Consider the following 19111-nt stretch of genomic DNA (forward strand, 5'->3'; position numbering starts at 1 on the left):
AGGGGGTGAGGAGGGGGGGGTTGTAATGTCCGAACCAGCTTGTTAACTGCCGCGCGTGAAATAATGTCAGGTGTCCACTGCCCTTTAGAAATATTAATATTAGGGCATTCCTCAATTAATGCTGATTCAACTATTTTCCTCCTGAAACCGCAGTGGGACTTGAACACTAATCTGGCCTTACCCCAGAATCATTATTTCGATTGGGGTAAGGCCAGATTAGTGTTCAAGTCCCACTGCGGTTTCAGGAGGAAAATAGTTGAATCAGCATTAATTGAGGAATGCCCTAATATTAATATTTCTAAAGGGCAGTGGACACCTGACATTATTTCACGCGCGGCAGTTAACAAGCTGGTTCGGACATTACAGCCCTCCCTCCTCACCCCCTCCCTCCTCCGCCACCCCAGTTTGCCCCGCGCCTGAGAGAGGTCATCTGTCCACATCTCTTCCTCTCTGTAGCTTATAAGTCCACTCTGTACTCTACTCTATGTACTTTCCTGAAGAGGGCTACAGTTGATAGCCGAAATATAGGATTCTTCTTTATTCAAAGTTTATTTTCTCCGACTGTGGGTTCCTGTGTGTCATATGTATATATATATATGTATTTATAAATATATATTTATATATATATATATATATATATATATATGTATAGATATAGATATATATCAAAGATCCCCTACTCTTTTTTTTTCTTTCAGTTTGGTGCGTGTTTCCTGGCCCTTTCATAAATCCCCCAATCAGGATTATAAGTCCTTCTTCAAATTTTCAATCAGTGATCATCAGTGATCTTCCGCTGAAGCTATTACCTTTAAAAAAAATCCAACCCTGTCAGCAAATTCATCAACTTGAGACTGTAATAGTCTCTTTAGATTTCCATTCGTTGATAAAAAGAATATACCCTGGAGTGTTTATGTTGTTCCAGTTTTCCAACTTTATCACTAATATTCCTCTTCCAAAATCTCGCAGGTGTGTCCAAGGTAACACCTGCGTGTGTACTTGGGAATTACATTCATTTGAACAGAATAAGCGTGTGTTTGCTTCCGATTCTTGTGTACATAAGCTATTGCTGTGTACATGAATGCAACGTGTTTGAGGTGAAGTGATTTTCTGTTATTGTGCAATGACGAGAGAGAGAGAGAGAGAGAGAGAGAGAGAGAGAGAGAGAGAGAGAGAGAGAGAGAGAGAGAGAGAGAGAGAGAGAGAGAGAGAGAGAGAGAGCATTCGATTCTGGCTATAAACACCAAAAACTGAGCATTCGTTTTCCGTGTCGGATGAGACCCACCATGGCTGCCCTACATTTGCCTGGACCATGAAATATTTACCAACGAAGAGTTAATGAAATAAATAACATTTTGACCGTCTTGATGACACGAAGAGCTCTTCTCGCAGCATTCTTAACATCATCGAACACTGGAAACTTTTGGCGCCCTCGAACAGTGGGAGGAGACAATGGTTCTAGGAACCAGACGAGCGTTCCAAACACAAAATCATGAGAGACAGATTGTACTGGAATTGTGTACTTGTGCAGACATTTTCAACCTAACCTTGGATTGTGTGTGTGTGTGTGTGTGTGTGTGTGTGTGTGTGTGTGTGTGTGTGTGTGTGTGTGTGTGTGTGTGTGTGTGTGTGTGTGTGTGTGTGTGTGTGTATTCACTTGGTCTTTGGATCACGTGTTGGACTCGTGATCGACAGCTATTTCCCTCCTGGAAGAGAGCTCAGAGCTCGTAGGTCCGATCTATGGGTAATGCTATGACCTTGCACACACACACACCCCCAACTCCCCGCCCACGAGAGTTGGAGTAACACCCCTCAGCGCTGCGATACTGATATTATTTCAGCCCCGGGCGAGGGTCGAACCCGGACCTCCGTAGTGGCAGGCCAGAGCTCTAACCACAGCGCCATGTGTGTGTGTGTGTGTGTGTGTGTGTGTGTGTGTGTGTGTGTGTGTGATTTTAGGTTAAAGTAGCATAGGTAAAAATGGCACAAGTGAAAATAAAAAAGGTTAAAATGGCACAATAAGCAATATGTCCTCCAGAAATTTGAAATGGGCATCGGGGCAGCTTGATGAACTTTGGAACATACATTAGGCCGTCCCAATGTCCTCTTACCTAAATAGATACCAAACCAGTAGCTCTGGTTACCATTTATCTCAGTGACTCAACCACAACCTCATCATGGAAGTCATAGCAAGTAATAAAGGAAAAGAGAAGATTTACTTCCAAGGATACATGTATACAAAACAGATTGTAAGATCGACTGCTATCAGATGGAGGTGTGTTAAAGAGAACATCTTTTTGTAAAGACACCATGACCACCAGCCTTGATATGGTATATCCTGTACCAGCTAATGAACACAACCACGCTCCTGATTCTGCAGCTATTTCAGCCACAAAATGCACCAACAGCATAAAGAGAAAACCAGCAGAAACAGAAGATACACTTAGACAGATTTACAGCAATAACCTGGATGATTTATCAATTGAAAGAAATGAACTACTTCTAAGTGAGGACATCACAAAGAGGAATTTGCGTAACCAAAGATCAAAATTCTATCTACAAGTACCAGAAAGACTTAAGGATCTGAATCTTACTGGATAATGGTCAACTACTGCAGCTCCCAAGCCGAAACCATTTTTGTTCTTCGATAATTAATTATGGGCTAGACAATGGCAACCGCACCATTGCGTTTGGTGCTGATAAATCACTCTGTTACTTGTTTCTGCTGATACATGGCTGGTGGATGGCAACTACCCAATGACTCCACTAAGATTTCTACAGCTTTATGTACTACGTGTTCCAATTGGTAACACTGCAGTTTCTACTGTTTTTGCTTGTCTGCAGACTAAAACACAGGAACCCCTGCTGCAGGCAATCATGGATCGTTGCATCGAGATTGAACTCTACCCAGACCCAACAACCATAATTGATGACTTCGAGCAGATCACCCCGTCTATCAACAATGTTTTTGGACCGGAAACACGCACACAAGGTTGTTTTCTACCACCTGACTCAGAGTACCTTACAAGGAGTGAGGTCTTCCGCCAATTATGTGGACAGATCGACTCACTGCCATCTACACCAGATGAAGATGTTCCAGTGGGAATGCAATTACTCAAGGCTAGATGTCTTGATGAGGCAGCTCCCCTGCTAGAGTACTTCGACCAAACCTATGTGTCTGGTACATATGTTCAGAGAAGAAGGCGAAACTCCCAACCAGGCATTCCAGCAGCAAATCTTCGGCACATTCCAGAAAGATTTCCTTCGTAACTCTGGAAGGTACATCAAGCTACTATGACTGTCCAGGAACCAACGTACATCAAGCTACCATAAATGATTGTCCAGGAACCAACGTACTTCAAGCTACCATAAATGACTATCCAGGAACCAACAACCTATGTGAATGCTGGAACAACAAATTTTATCATCTTGTTGGCTACCAACACGCATCTATCTGGAACTTTTAAGAACGATTCAGAAGGAGGCTGTTATGAGTGCAGTGATGGCAAGGGATTCAGTTAGTGAACCACCCAGGAAGAAAACAAAGAAGGTATATGTTGATCTACAGAAAAGACTAATAAATCTATGCAAAGACTACACAGAAAAAAGGGAAAATCTCGATCAAGTGCACTTAGTCACGACATAAGATTCTAGTTATTACATTTTGTTTTAAAAGGTTAATATAAAACGGCGTTCTCATGTCTAAACATATTTTGTTGTTTTCATAAATTCTAAACGTATCAATCTATATTAATAAATGGAGGTAAAACAATTCTGTTTTTCTGCCAATATCAAAACAAATTATGAATAAAAGGTTATACAGGTATATGAAACATTAAGAAAATAGTTTTTATTCAAAACCAGTTTTTAAATTAGACAAGTTTTAATCTACCTCTTTTGCCAAGAGTGTATATTTCATAAAGCTTATTGTGACATTTTAACCTATTTTTTCACGTGCGCCATTTTTACCTGTGCCATTTTTACCTCTTCCATTATTACCGTTCACCCTTCCAACCTCACTGCATTAACCATCATAGTAGTTTTTTTTCCATGCTACTCCATTTCTACTTTATGTTCCTCTTTATACAACCCTCTGACTTGCAACACACTTCTGTTTACCTTTCGCACGCTGAGTTGTCGTTAGGTTGACAATTTCTTTGGTAATGTTTTCAATCTACTTATATTTTCACCGGTGCGTGGTCTTGACTGCACATATTCTATGCGGTCAATAGTTGAACCTCTTCAACACAAGTCAAATTCTCGCGTGGATGCCCAATGTACGATGCATCACATCATTTGCGTAATAAAATATAAAGTCACTGCTGTATCACTCGTTCTCTTTCACTCTGAGTAATAAACATAGAAAACGTGATCAAACCAGGTCACATCATTCGGGGGTAACTTAGCTACAACTACAAAACAAATATAAGCAAGCCGTCAACGTCGGCATCCTCGTATACCCACGTACGCGTCATCGCGTCGAAGAGGTTAAGAACAGCTACGCATCAATCTTTTGTTACTGGAGACCAATCTCCATTCAATCACAAGTTAATGCTAAGTCTCGAGAAAACCCAACGCTCTAGTAATCCCGCGGCTCTCTAGGATTCTTTAATGAATACTCACCTAGATGCTATCAATTGTCTTCATACTTCCTGCATTAATGTGTTTCCGATCTCTGTAACCAGAAACCAGTAATCTCCAACCCACTAGACCAGGGGTTCCCAAAGTGGTTGATATCGACCCCCAGAGGTCGATGAGACCGTGCAAGGGGTCGACAAATAGCCAAGGGGTCGAAAGGGGGTCAGTAGATTGCTAGGGGGTCGATGAAACCATCCAAGGGGTTGAAAGGGGTCAGTAGATTGCTATGGGGTCGAAAGTCAGTCTAATTAAATGGTTAGCATGAAATGATCCTGTTCTCTTTCCGTACTGAAAGAGAGAATAATCAACCAACCAATATCAAAACTTAAAGAAAAATCATGTCAATTCACTCAGAGTCGAAAATCCTCTCCATTCTGTGCGTGTAGGGAGAATCTCACATACACACAACCACATTGTGAATGAACATCAAGATGACGAGCTTGTGTAATATCATTGGCTTGAATATTACTTATAGTAATATCATAAAGAATATATATAAATATTTATTCTAAAACACTTATGTTTATCGGCTGAGAAGAAACCTGCACAGCGAAGCTATAGCGGTAATCCCCTACCACACTCCTGGCCAAATGGCCACTTCCGGAAGGGAGTGTGTGGTTGGACATTCCGCATAAATCATCGGAAATTTAAAATTCCCGGCTCTGTGCAGGTGGCGCAAGCGTCTACAACCCCACCTCCCCCTCCCTATCCCCTCCCTTCTTACTCGGCTGCACGGATTGAGCCGTCACTTAGCATCGCGGAACCAGACGAGTCGGTCACTCAACAACCCACCTTCTTTTCATGCAGGTAAGTCTGGTTCCTGCTCGTGTTCGTGTTCTCGTAGGGAGCTCTACCTGTTCTCCTGCAGTTTTTCCCCTTCGGTGTTGTGTCCAGACACCTTTGGGACACCCCGTCTATGATTACCATTATTCTATTTTCAGACCAAACGCTTGTGTGTGGAATCCGGCTGCACAGCCAGGATCTCGTCAGACGGCCACCACGACCTCTGCTCCCGCCATACCCCTTGTTTCTCACAAGCTGGCGTTGTGTGCAAAGCGCGGGTTGAGGAGATTCGTGCTGCTCCTCCCAAAACCCGTTCCAAGCTAGCTGCCCTCGAACTCCTTCGGGAGGCATGGCGCAGAGCTCGGAAATTGAAATCCGCTGACGACCCCCCCCCTAGTGTGGGCGGATCCGGCGTTAGGCGTGGAATTGGGCCTCGTTCGCCCTCGCCATCCGTCTCCCTATGTCTCCGAGACTTCCGTTGGTGCACAACCTGGGCCTCTCGGAGTACAAGGGGACGAGTCTGATGTTGCGGAGTATGGTGTCCCCGAGCGTCCTCAGGCCTCTCGGCAGCCCCATACATCCGACCATCAAGGGTCCTTAAAACCCTTACGGCTTGCTTTGTCAAGCACCCCCACGACCTCTGCTCCCGCCATACCCCTTGTTTCTCACAAGCTGGCGTTGTGTGCAAAGCGCGGGTTGAGGAGATTCGTGCTGCTCCTCCCAAAACCCGTTCCAAGCTAGCTGCCCTCGAACTCCTTCGGGAGGCATGGCGCAGAGCTCGGAAATTGAAATCCGCTGACGACCCCCCCCCCCTAGTGTGGGCGGATCCGGCGTTAGGCGTGGAATTGGGCCTCGTTCGCCCTCGCCATCCGTCTCCCTATGTCTCCGAGACTTCCGTTGGTGCACAACCTGGGCCTCTCGGAGTACAAGGGGACGAGTCTGATGTTGCGGAGTATGGTGTCCCCGAGCGTCCTCAGGCCTCTCGGCAGCCCCATACATCCGACCATCAAGGGTCCTTAAAACCCTTACGGCTTGCTTTGTCAAGCACCCCCACGAACTCGTCTTCCTCCCTAGTTCACTCGCGTGAACCCGGCAGGAAATCTCGCTCGAAAAAGAGGTCTGCCTCACCGAGGTCCAGGACGCTCAGCTTGTCCCCACCCTCCACAGCCTCTCCCCCCAACTCACCCTCCCTTCCTCGCTCTCCTTTTCCTCGCCGTAAATCCCACAAGGGCAGGGAGCCGGAGGACGAAACGAGGGGAGAGGGAACTCTGGCTGCCCAAGTGGCTGCCCTCCTTCCGTCCCTGATAGGCCCCGTCCTTGAATCGGCCCTATCACATTATCCGGCCTTTCAGGCCGCGCAAATCATAACGCACCCCTCTCCAGAGCAACCTCCTATTGAACCTACGGCTCTAGCCCCCCCTCCCACTCTCCCTCCTGGTCCTTCCCTCCGCCCCTCCGTGCCGGCGACAGGTATAGGACTAGAAGGCCCCTCTCAGGAGGAACCCCCCAATCAGACGTCCGTCGGGTTGGACGGGGTGGAGGACCACTACAGTTCTTCTTTACCTTATCCTCCTACCATGACGGACTCTTTTGAGTTCCGCCCCTTCTCATGGTGTGACCTTCCCCGGTCCTGGGAGTACTCGTTTGGAGAAGGCCACAAGCTAGTGGCCTGGTCTCCCGACTACTCGCTACCGGAGGGCTGGAGGAGGAGAGATGACGTTATCCTAAAGTGGGCCAACGACGAGGAGGGGGCTAAGGTTTTATATAAGATTCGACCCAACTCCGCCCCGGACTCAACGCCCTCCAGGAATTCCACCTCTAACACTCTGGACGCATTAGGTGCTCTCCTGGAGAACCCTCGTTCAAACCCTGATGGGCATATGTTTGTCGACAGGTCGGGGGACTCGCCGGCGGTAGCACTCTCCCCAAACGCCTGGTTCCCGCAGGAGAAAGGGGAGAAGGCCTTAGACATCCCTGCTCTCTTCGAGCGGGCCCAAGACCAACCCAAGACGGTTCCTCCTCGACGGCATATCCCTTCATCATTCCCCGTCGTCCTGCCACCACCCTTCGCGCCGGAGGGCCTGCGCGATTGCTTATGGCACTCGGGCAGGGACCCCGCCCTCCCCCATCAACTTAGTGAACCGGAGGCTAAGTTGCTGACGACGGAGGCCTCGACCAGACAAGACCTTGCCTCTACCATCTCGACCGTCACGGCAATCGCGATGATGAGGAACTGGCTGACGACGCTCGCCACGAGCTTTGAGGACTTCCCGCGGGAAGAATTGAGGTGAGTGGGATATTTCAATCTATACAGAGGGTCCAGACCTGTCCTGGCGAGAGACGCTCAGGTAGCGTCTTCACCCAGGACGGAGCCTCTTGACTAGCGCCCGAGGACGAGGTCGTTCGGAAACGACCTCGGCCTCGCATATGTTATACGTTCTACAATTGAGCGATGTGACTTTATTACACCCTCCGGGGATCGGGATCCTTCTCGCCCTACTAATTTGATTCGCGTGTTTTCTGTATGCAGACACACCCTGGCGGCACTCTCTACCGTGGCAGAGGGTACAGCCAACATGGCGTCATCAGCCCTACCCCCAGCAGCGAGGGCCTTCACCGCGGCTCGTTTGGCAGCTCGTCAGTCTGCAACGCGGTCGGCCCCGGAGATAGCTCGCCGGGGCGTGGTGAGAGCAGCTCCCCTTTCCCGTGGTCTGTTCGACCAGGAAGCGACAGACCGCGTCTTCGCTACGGTCCCGACCGTCATCCAGATCCAACAACCCTCCCAACCTTCGGAGACACGCGATAGTGACCATCTCCGCTAGCACAGTTCTGGACTTCCTGTCTTGGCTAGCTGACACCACCAACAGGGCACCGGCGACGATCTCGGCTCACTCCGCAGCCCTCGCTGATCCACTCTGCTTCGGCATGAACATCAGAGTGCCACAAAGGGAGCGAAACCTTCTAATGAAGGGGATCCGCGCCTCGAGAGAGCCGAGACGTCAGCCGGTCCTAGCCTGGTCCTTGCATCGTGTTCTGCAGTACCTGACGTTCGAAGGGACCATCATGGAGGGGGAACACTTCCTTCAACGTGCCGTCTTTCTGCTCGCCCTGGCTACGGGTTATAGGGCGTCACAGCTGGCGGCGATCACCCGCCACCAGTCCTTCTCCAACCTGGAGGAGGACTGCTCTGCCCTAACTCTCGCTCCATCACCTACATTCCTAGCCAAGAATGAGCAGGCGGACGACATGATTGGCCCTATCAGAATACCATCCTTCCTGGAGGAAGGAAACCCACACCCGCTGTGCCCGGTCCGTGCGTTTAAAGACTACGTGGAACGCACGGAAGGGGTGTCCGAGGATCATCTCTTCTACAATTCGAAATCTCGGAACCCCCTAACCCCGAGGTCCCTGGCGCGTCTACTTTGCCGCATTATAGAGAAGGCCGACCCGGGCCATGCCCCCCACGCCCACAACATCAGAGGCCTCGCGGCATCGCTGGCATTTCTCCGCACCCACTCTGTGGAACGGGTGCAGGACCTCGGGGGCTGGGCATCAGCAACTTCCTTCAAGACACGGTATCTCTACCACTCGATCACCCCTGTCCCATGTGTCGCCATGGGAACGGCTCCACCCCTCTCTTCGCAAAAGAAGGGGGGCAAAGGGCGACCGAGGGGTAGGGGAAGGCCCAGGAACCGCTGAGCAAGATACAATATTCTACATAGAATTTATGCACTATGTAAATTGTACAATATTATTTTTATAAAAAATAAACAAATGAATATATATATATATTGATATTGATATCGATATAAGTACTTGATGCTTTTTGTCTCCCCTCTACTGAATGATAAGATGAATAGTCTCCCATACGAGACACACGTAATAACGGCTTGAGCCCTGTCCTCGACTACAATTTGGGCTTCACCTTCTCCTCCCACCTATCCTCGTCTCATGCTTAGCTTCGCTGTGCAGGTTTCTTCTCAGCCGATAATACTTCTTTGTCGCGGCTAGTGCCGCTTAAATTGTTTTTATTGGCTTAAGAAACCTGCACAGATTTAGGGTCCCTCCCTCCTCCCACAGGCGAAGCCTTCATTTCTCATTGAAGTGACGGCTCAATCCGTGCAGCCGAGTAAGAAGGGAGGGGATAGGGAGGGGGAGGTGGGGTTGTAGACGCTTGCGCCACCTGCACAGAGCCGGGAATTTTAAATTTCCGATGATTTATGCGGAATGTCCAACCACACACTCCCTTCCGGAAGTGGCCATTTGGCCAGGAGTGTGGTAGGGGATTACCGCTATAGCTTCGCTGTGCAGGTTTCTTAAGCCGATAAAAACAATTTAAGCGGCACTAGCCGCGACAAAGAAGTATTATGTATATTTGAAAGTGTCTGTATCATTATTGGAACGCCGCCATCTTGATGAATGTTGTCATCTAGCCCTTTTATAACGGATCAAAATGATGATAATAACACTATTGATAACTAGAATTATAACAATAACAATAATAAAAAATAATAGTAACAATAACAATAATAATAAGGATAATAACTATAATAATAATATTATTATTAGCATTAATAACAATAACAACACCAATAATAATAATAAACTGACATAATTCGTGAATTAATAGTTTGGGGGTCTGTAGAAAACTTTAAACTTTACTAGGGGGGTCATTAAGCTGAAAAGTTTGAGAACCCCTGCTCAAGACTGCGAAAATTACAAAGAGAGAAGTGTTAGTGTCCCCAATTCCAGAGGCACGGGAGTTGGCACATACTTCGTATCTGGTTCTGCCAGTGTCAGTAACAGCATTAAAGTCGCCCAAAACTAGTGCATCATGTACCAGACACTTTTCTCAAGCACAGATTCAATCCTAGCACAGAGCATCTATTCAATAAGAACAAATATTATAATGAGTGAGTACCAATGTGTGTTTCAACCTCAACAGCATCATTATGCTCATCAACCGGAGTAACATGTAGTAATTCTTCCCTCTATAGTATTAGTAGTAATTATTCCCTGTATATGTATTACTTAATTCCTCTATATTATTTGTTTTATGTGTGTAGTCTACGTAGCCATTACGTAGTAGTTACGTGCGTCGTTAGACCTACGTAGCCCTGAGCACTGTTATGTTACATAACATTATGTAATCACTACCCTCTTTTCCCTTATACGCACTCCGCCTCTGAGCTGGTGCTATATCTGTATTCCATAAGCATTCATGTATTTTGTATAACGTTACATCTATACATTTTGCATGCATGTTCTTCATTTATGTATAACTTCATTTATAAGTGTTTCCCTTGCGTTATACACACACACACACACACACACACACACACACACACACACACACACACACACAGACATGATTTTAATAAAGAACTCATGCTTTTAAGAAAGAACTGGATGCTGAAAGATACAACTGCGGGTCACTACGAGCATAGCTCTTCTCCCGCAAAATACAACTAGGTAAACACAACTAGGTAAAACTAGGCACACACACACACACACACACACACACACACACACACATTGAGTATAGCACACAGAACGTGTGCTATACTCAATGCCCAGGCCTACGCCTGGGGTAGTTGGGGTTAACCTTTCGTCATGGTCGGTCACGTCTAATTTGGTCAAATAAACATTTTGAGCCAGTACTACTTGTGTTTTACTTATCCACGCAGAGTTCCTCTCGCCACCACAATTATAACCCTTAATATCAGTCTCACCACTGCTTGGTTTTAGCAACGCAGTTTCTACTGTAATTGATATTTCGAACTATGTGTTATTTTCATTATCTGCACTTGATGTATACTGATTCAATGCCAAATAAATTTATTATTATTATTATAATTATTCTGAGCTCATCTAATCATTGACTCCAATTCTCAAATCGGGTGGGGCCGGCTTGCGGTCTAACTGGTTCTATTGGAGAAGGGTGAATCAAACTTTTCCAAACTCAATACACCCTGTATTCAGAACTCCAACCGCTTTAATTAAGGGCCTTTTCCAGTACCCCATAAGAATCACTGTGAAAGAGGTTGAGGACATTGTGGCTCTATTTGTGTTAGTGTAACTCTTGGGCTGCCTCCTTAATAACACATTCTCTTTAATTGGCTGTTTGTCAAAGAAAACGTATTAACTGTGACTACATCTTTCTACCCTTAAATAATAATGATGATAATATAATTAAATGAATAGATAAAAAAGAAGAATAAAAATTCGTAGTACAAATTGAAGCCAAAGTATGATTTTTGAAATCGTGAATGTTAAATCAAAACAGTTTAATTTATCTTAAAATAACTGCTTATCAACTTAAAAAATCTCAAGGACAAGGTAAAAAAAATTAAGATTTGTATAAAAATAAATAACAAAATTAAGAATCTCAAGTTCAAAGTAAAACAATTGAAATATAATCTAATATACTGGAATGTATCACAAAGGCAATAAAATGTGAAAAATACTTAAGTTATCTATCTATATACCAAGGACTCCCTCGTCCACTCCTTGCAAGGGAGGTAGCCAAACCAAAAGACATCCACTCTCACCCATTCCACTCCTCTCCACCACACTTTCATCCTTCTCGTGTTAGCTCCTCGTGGATGTCGGGTCATCCCTGTATCATCCCCACTGCCCTGGGTCAGAAGCAATGCAGCAAGACAGAGTACATCAACAGCAAGCCCATTTCACTTCATCTGCGCCCCCCCCCTCCCCCCGTCTCTCCGTCCCTCCAATAAATCATCACAAAAACAGAATACTGTATATGACTAGAACTGAGTACGGAAATTGACATTAAAATACAAAGTCCTTGAAATAGGTAAATGTTCAAGGACCATCTATAATTTATCCACTGGCAAGTGAAACAATAAAAAAAAAAAAAAAACTGGGAGTTGTTAGTCATAGATAAATTATCACCCGACAAACACATCAGCATAATTGTGAACAAGGTATGCAGATTGCTGAGGAACATGGGGGTGAACTTCAAAACACACACACACACACACACACATGTGTGTGTATGTGTGTGTATGTATATATATAATATATATATATATATATATATATATATATATATATATATATATATATATATATATATGGTCAAGCGGTGTAAGGCGGTAGTCATGGGAGCCTCTTGTCGTCATGTACAGCGCAGGTTCGAATCCTTGCGCGACGGTCATAAAATTATCTGATTAATGTCGCTGTCCACTAGCGAATTTCTCGTATATATATATATATATATATATATATATATATATATATATATATATATGTGTGTGTGTGTGTGTGTGTGTGTGTGTGTGTGTGTGTGTGTGTGTGTGTGTGTGTGTGTGTGTGTGTATTATATATATATATATATATATATATATATATATATATATATATATATATAAAATGAGAAAGTAACAAGATTGCTGACTAAACGTTTTCGCCTATTCAAGTCATCTTCAGAGGTACCTTGAATAGACGAAAACGTTCGATCGCCAATCTTTTAACTTTCACATATAGATTTTTGCACATATTATGAATCACATGTTTATACATATATATATATATATATATATATATATATATATATATATATATATATATATATATATATATATATATATATGGAATTAGGCCTAGCCTAGAAAATCTGAACTTCTATAGCAACAAAGTAAACTAGGATAGTATTGAATCTGAATTAGATAGCATAGACTGGGAAATCGTTACCAGCAGAAAGGAGAGTACTGCTAAACTTAAAAGAATACAAGAAAAAACTCTAGCCATCTGTAAGAAATGGGTGTCAGCAAGAACCACCAAAACAAAGAAGAAGCTTATCCCTAGAGACAGAAAAATCTTAATGCGAAAGCGGTTGTCCTTACAAAAGAAACTATACAGGATACTACGACATCAGTACACCTCAATTAAAAAGATCCAAGACTGTCTCAACGAATAAGAAACACGCCTAATACAGTCACACAAAGAGCAACAGTGAAGAGAAGAGTTGTAGGCTGTGGAAAACATAAAAGAAAACTCGAAACTCTTCTTTTCCCATGCCAAAGACAAACTGACAACCTACACACATTATAGACCCTCTTGTGAATGATACTGGTAAGACTATCTATGATCCAAAAGAAAATGTGGATATCTTAAAGATCCAGTATGAAAGTGTTTTTAGTAAGAAAGACAAGAATAAAGTGACCCCTTGCTGAAGGACATCGAGTTCACCACCAGTGATATTATCACTGCAATCAACAGCATTGCACTGAACTCAGTAGCTGGACCAGGTGGATTCCATGCAAGGCTTCTTAAAACTTGCAAGCTGGAATTGGCAAAGCCTCTACAAATCCTATGGTCAAAATCCCTGAGTGAAGGAACAGTACCACAGACACTAAAAGTGGGCATAGTATCCCCCATTCATAAAGGTGGCAGCAAAGAACAGGCCAAAAATTACAGGCCAATCCTCACAATCTCCCATCTAACCAAGATTATGGAGAGGATCATCCACAAAAGACTCACAAACCACTTAGAAAGTTTAAATGCCTTCAATGACAGCCAACGTTGTTTGAGGCAAGGACGCTCTTGTCTCTCCCAACTCCTCTTACACTACGAGAATATAGTTGAAACCACAAAGGAAGGTAAAAATCCCGACGAAATTTATTTAGACTTTGCGAAAGCATTTGACAGAGTGGACCACGGGATCTTACTCCATAAATTGAAAGGATATGGTGTCTGTGGGAATGGATCCATAGCTTCCTGGTCAATCGAACTCAGCAGGTCTCTGTACAGGGATGCCTATCAAAACCAAGCCAAGTACAAGTGGCGTCCCCCAAGGATCAGTGTTGGGTCCCCTATTGTTCTTAGTAATGATTGGGGATATTGACAATGGTCTACACCACTCCCGTGCTACTTTTGCCGACGACACCAGAATAACCATGACAGTATAGCACAAAGAAGATACAACACTGCTCCAAGAAGACCTTAATGAAATCTTAAAATGGGCAAAGAAAAACAACATGCAAATGAACAGCGAAAAGTTTGAATTGCTCCGATATGGCCCGGCACAGGAAATAAAGGACACTACATACTACTACTGTAACCAGCAAATCATCAAGGCCAAAACCCATGTCAAGGACTTAGGAGTTCATATGAATGATGATGTATCCTTCTCACTGCACTATGATAAAATTACTGAAACAGCATGTAGGCTCACTGGCTGGATACTTAGAACATTTAAAGGAAAAAGGAGAGTATGCTGACACTTTGGAAAACATTAGTGCTCCCAAGACTAGAGTATTGCTGTCAGCTCTGGTCTCCTTACAAATTGGGGGACATTACTAAATTAGAATCTGTACAAAGAATTTTCACCAGCCACATAGAAGGAATCAATCACCTAGACTACTGGGAAAGGCTTCATCACCTGTGACTCTACTCATTACAACGTCGTAGGGAGAGGTATATCATTATTTATGCCTGGAAAAATTGATTCCAAATGTAGATCTACAGAAACACCTCCATCCAAGACGCGTGCGCCTCTGCTATATCAAGACTATTGTTTGTATATCACAAAGAATGAAAACCATTATTCACCACAGTTTCACCCACAATGGAGAGCGCCTATTCAACGCTGTTCCCAAAAGTATCAGGAACCTGACAGACATATCCACAGACAGCTTCAAGAATCAGCTGGACAAATGGCTAAAAGCAGTGCCCAACTTACCCCCTACACCGGGTTATCCTAGTGCAAACAAAAATTCCCTACAGTCTTCACTCAATGAAAGAAGCGGAGTAGATCTGCCTGGCAGCAGTGGAGTTCCATCTCAGCTGTGTCCTTAGTTGACGGAATTCATCAGAAGTATCAAAAACAAGGCCGACCTGACCTTGACGTCTTAGGACACCTGGTCCTCACAACGAGACGACCATTGAGGAGCGTACGTCCACGGAAGAAATCATCCTTATATTTTATTTTTCACTATATATTACTAAAATATGCCATATCCTTCTATGTATCATAATTGTATGTATATACATATATATATATATATATATATATATATATATATATATATATGTGTATGTATGTATGTATGTATGTATATATAACCATTGGGGAGTGTTGTTTAACCGAGAGACTAGAGTCTCTGTAATGCTGCTTACGCTTTCCTTTGTTATGCGATGTGGCGTTCGAAAAACAGCTCCTTCCTGATGGATATTATCCACCTCGTCCTCATCCGAACCCACCACCAGCAGGAGGCTGCGGGATGGATGAACTAAGTGCTGACGGCTGTGAAGAGAATACGTACGAAAGGGACAGCAGAGGTCATTGTGAGGCGGCGCCTTGGGATTCTGAGGGAGTTAATAGACGAGTTCATCGTGAAGGTGCGCGTAACCCAAGTGCCGTCGGGAGTGAACAAAGCGTATGCGCTAACCAGAGTGAAGAAAAGTTGGCTGAGGGTGCCGGAAGAACAGGAAGAGAAGGTTGAAGTGTGTGCCGCGTGGTTCCTATGCGCGAAAGAGTTGCATGGAACGCATCACCTAGGTGTTGACAGGTCATTGTTCTTGGCAAGGAAAGTTGACCTGAATATAACTAGGGAAGACGTCCGAGAGCGGTGAAAAGCGTGTGTCCAATGCCAATCAATAGATCCCGCCCCTAGACAGCACGCGACAGGGGAACTTATCGTAGAAGAGAACTGGAGGAGGTTGGCGGTCGACGTAGCCCATTATCGGCTGATTGACTGTGGCCCAGGACGCTTCGGCGCCTGGCGGGAGCTGAAGACGGAGACGGGAGAGGAAATTGCACGGGTGATGAATGAGATATTTCTGGAATGGGGTCCAGTGGATGAAGTCCTGATGGATAATGGCACCGCGTTTCAGTCGTGAGCACTGAAAGAAATGCTGGACAAGTGGAGCTCGAGACGTTTCTTTAGGGCTGCGTACCGGACGAGTGGAAATGAAATAATGGAACGACACCATCGCACTATTAAGTCCATCGCCGAGAGGTCACTAATACCGCCCATGGAGGCAGTCTTCTGGTATAATATGTCCCCCAGGTCAGGCCAAGACGAAGATTCGTTTCCACAGAAAGCCTTATTTAAATATGATTGGCGACATCCCAGGATGTGATCAGTGAGTGGTAGCCGAGCCGAGCATCTATTGCAAGATGATTGAAGGGAATATTCAATATTTTAGATGCCTAGCGTGCAAACGCGCACACTCACATATTAGTACAGGTTGGAACGCCCAACCTCCCCAGAGAATTCCCAAGGGATTTCTTATTGTGTTTGACCTCACAGTGCCATTTGGGTCTAGCGCGTCTGAGTTCACGCGGTCAACTGGGTCGAGCGGCTGGACACCTGTGTCCAACATTGCCAACTGCAAAATCAGATACGACAAATATATATATATATATATATATATATATATATATATATATATATATATATATATGTGTGTGTGTGTGTGTGTGTGTGTGTGTGTGTGTGTGTGTGTGTGTGTGTGTGTGTGTGTGTGTGTGTGTATGTGTGTGTGTATGTGTGTTTACCTAGTTGTATTTTACGGGAAGGGGAGCTATGCTCGTGGTGTCCCGTGTTCATATCTCATTTTATCTAAACTATTTTTAAATTCATGTATTGTTTTTGCACACACCACTTTCTCATCTAACTTGTTACAAATGTCTATTACTCTGTGAGGAAAGCTGTTCTTTTTCAGATCTCTTCTATAGCTGTCTTTCTTTATTTTCTTTCCGTGTCCTCTTGTATTTCTATCATCCCATTTTATCAGATCCTCTCTATCAATAGTTTCTATGCCTTTCATGATTCTGTAAATAGCTATCAAATCTCCTCTCTCTCTTCTTTGCTCTAATGTCTGTAGTTCAAGTTTTGCTAGTCTCTCTTCATATGATAGTTTTGAGAGTGTTGGTGCCAATTTTGTAATTCCTCTTTGTATTCTTTCAAGTTTTGTTATACCTTTTTTTGTACTTGGTGACCACATTGTTGATGCATATAATCTTGGTCTTATCAAAGTGATTAGTATTTTCTCCACCATTTCTTCATCCAGGTATGTAAATGCCACTTTGGTTGTTCTTATCAAATCATAAGTTTATCCAAAAATCTTGTATATATGTTTCTCGGGTGACATATTGTTCATAACAATGACTCCCAGGTCCTTCTCATTTTCTACTTTTTTTATTCCTTCTTCTCCCAATTTATATGATCCTGCTATTTTTTTTTTTTTTTTTTTGCTTCTTCCAAATTCCATCATACTACACTTCTTAGTATTGAACTCCATCTCCCACTTCTTACTCCATTCCCAAACTTTATTGAAATCACTCTGTAGTGACTCACAATCTTCTTCAGTGTTCACTTTTTTAACAGTTTTGCATCATCTGCAAAGAAGCTCATATAACTTTCAATTTCTTCATCAATATCATAAATATATATAGCAAACATTATTGGGGCCAGAACTGTTCCTTGTGGAACACCACTTATTACTTCATCCCAATTTGAGTGTTTGGCTCTTATCACTACTCTCATTTTTCTTTCTTGCAAAAAGTCTTCCATCCATTTAAGCAGTTTGCCCTGTATTCCTCCTTCAGTTTCTAATTTCTTAAGCAACTTCTTATGTGGTACTTTGTCAAAAGCTTTTTTTAGGTCTAGAAATGCACAATCAGCCCATCCATCTCTTTCTTGTATTATATCTATTAGCCTTGAATAGAAACATATTAAATTGGTGACGCATGATCGTCCTTGTCTGAATTCAAATTGCCTTGGGTTTAGCACGTTTTTTTTTTTTTCTAAATACTTTAGCCATCTACTTTTGATCATTTTTTCACAATTTTTTGCTATTGTACTTGTTAGAGAGACTGATCTATAGTTGGTAGGGTCTTTATTTCCCCCTTTATATATAGGAACTATATATGCTTTTTCCAATCTTTTGGAACTTTTCCTTCTTTCAAGGAACTATTTATTATGCTATGTATTTTGTCTGCCAGTTCATTCCTGCATTCTTTCAAAATCCAGTTTGCTATTTCATCTGGTCCATGCGATTTCCTGACATCAAGATTACTCAAGTGTTTCATTTTTTTTTATTCTTTGTTACTTCTATTTCTTTCATAGGGGGGACTTTCTTTTCCCATTCGATCACTCTAGGTTGTATGTTCTCCCTTGTGAACACCGATTTAAAGGGCTGGTTCATAATTTCTGCCATTTCTATTTCCTCTGTGTATTCAAATCCTCCTTGTCTTAATTTCTCTAATTCTTCTTTGTTTTTCAGTTTGTTGTTTACAAATCTGTAAAATAATTTTGGTTGATCTTTACATTTTTCTATGACATCTTTTTCATATTTTCTCTTTTCCTCTCTGCACACTTGTACATATTCATTTCTATAACAAGTATATATTTTCCATTTTCAGGTCTTTTGTCTTCCATTTGGTCCAAGCTTTATCTCTTTTGTCCTTTAACTCCATACAACTTTTGTTGTACCAGCACTTTACATATTCTTTTTCTTGTTTTTGTCTTGGGACATACTTTTCCACTCCTTCTTTATAATTTTTTGTCAAAATATTCCATTTCTCTTCCAATTTTGTTTCCTCTTTGTATATTCTTTCCCAGTTTTCTTTTTGAAAGAATTCTCTTATTTTATCAAAATTTGTTTTTTCATACATCATTCTTCCTATTCTATATTGTTCATTTATTTTCATGAATTT

The 19111-nt window shown here is 43.2% G+C and overlaps 1 protein-coding gene across 1 annotated transcript; it reads left to right on the plus strand.

Moving 5' to 3' along the window:
• Positions 1-3369: 3369 nt before the first annotated feature.
• On the plus strand, positions 3370-9440 carry LOC143032599 (uncharacterized). Its single transcript, XM_076197468.1, has 5 exons — positions 3370-3514; positions 4683-4758; positions 5389-5442; positions 7313-7705; positions 7949-9440. Exons 1-5 carry the CDS (start codon positions 3370-3372, stop codon positions 8238-8240), a joined length of 960 nt encoding a protein of 319 aa, XP_076053583.1. The 3' UTR covers positions 8241-9440.
• The last annotated feature ends 9671 nt before the right edge of the window (positions 9441-19111 follow it).

The sequence above is a fragment of the Oratosquilla oratoria genome, chromosome 14 (assembly GCF_046742065.1).
Source record: "Oratosquilla oratoria isolate Oo_2021 chromosome 14, ASM4674206v1, whole genome shotgun sequence".
NCBI classification, from domain to species: Eukaryota; Metazoa; Arthropoda; class Malacostraca; order Stomatopoda; family Squillidae; genus Oratosquilla; species Oratosquilla oratoria.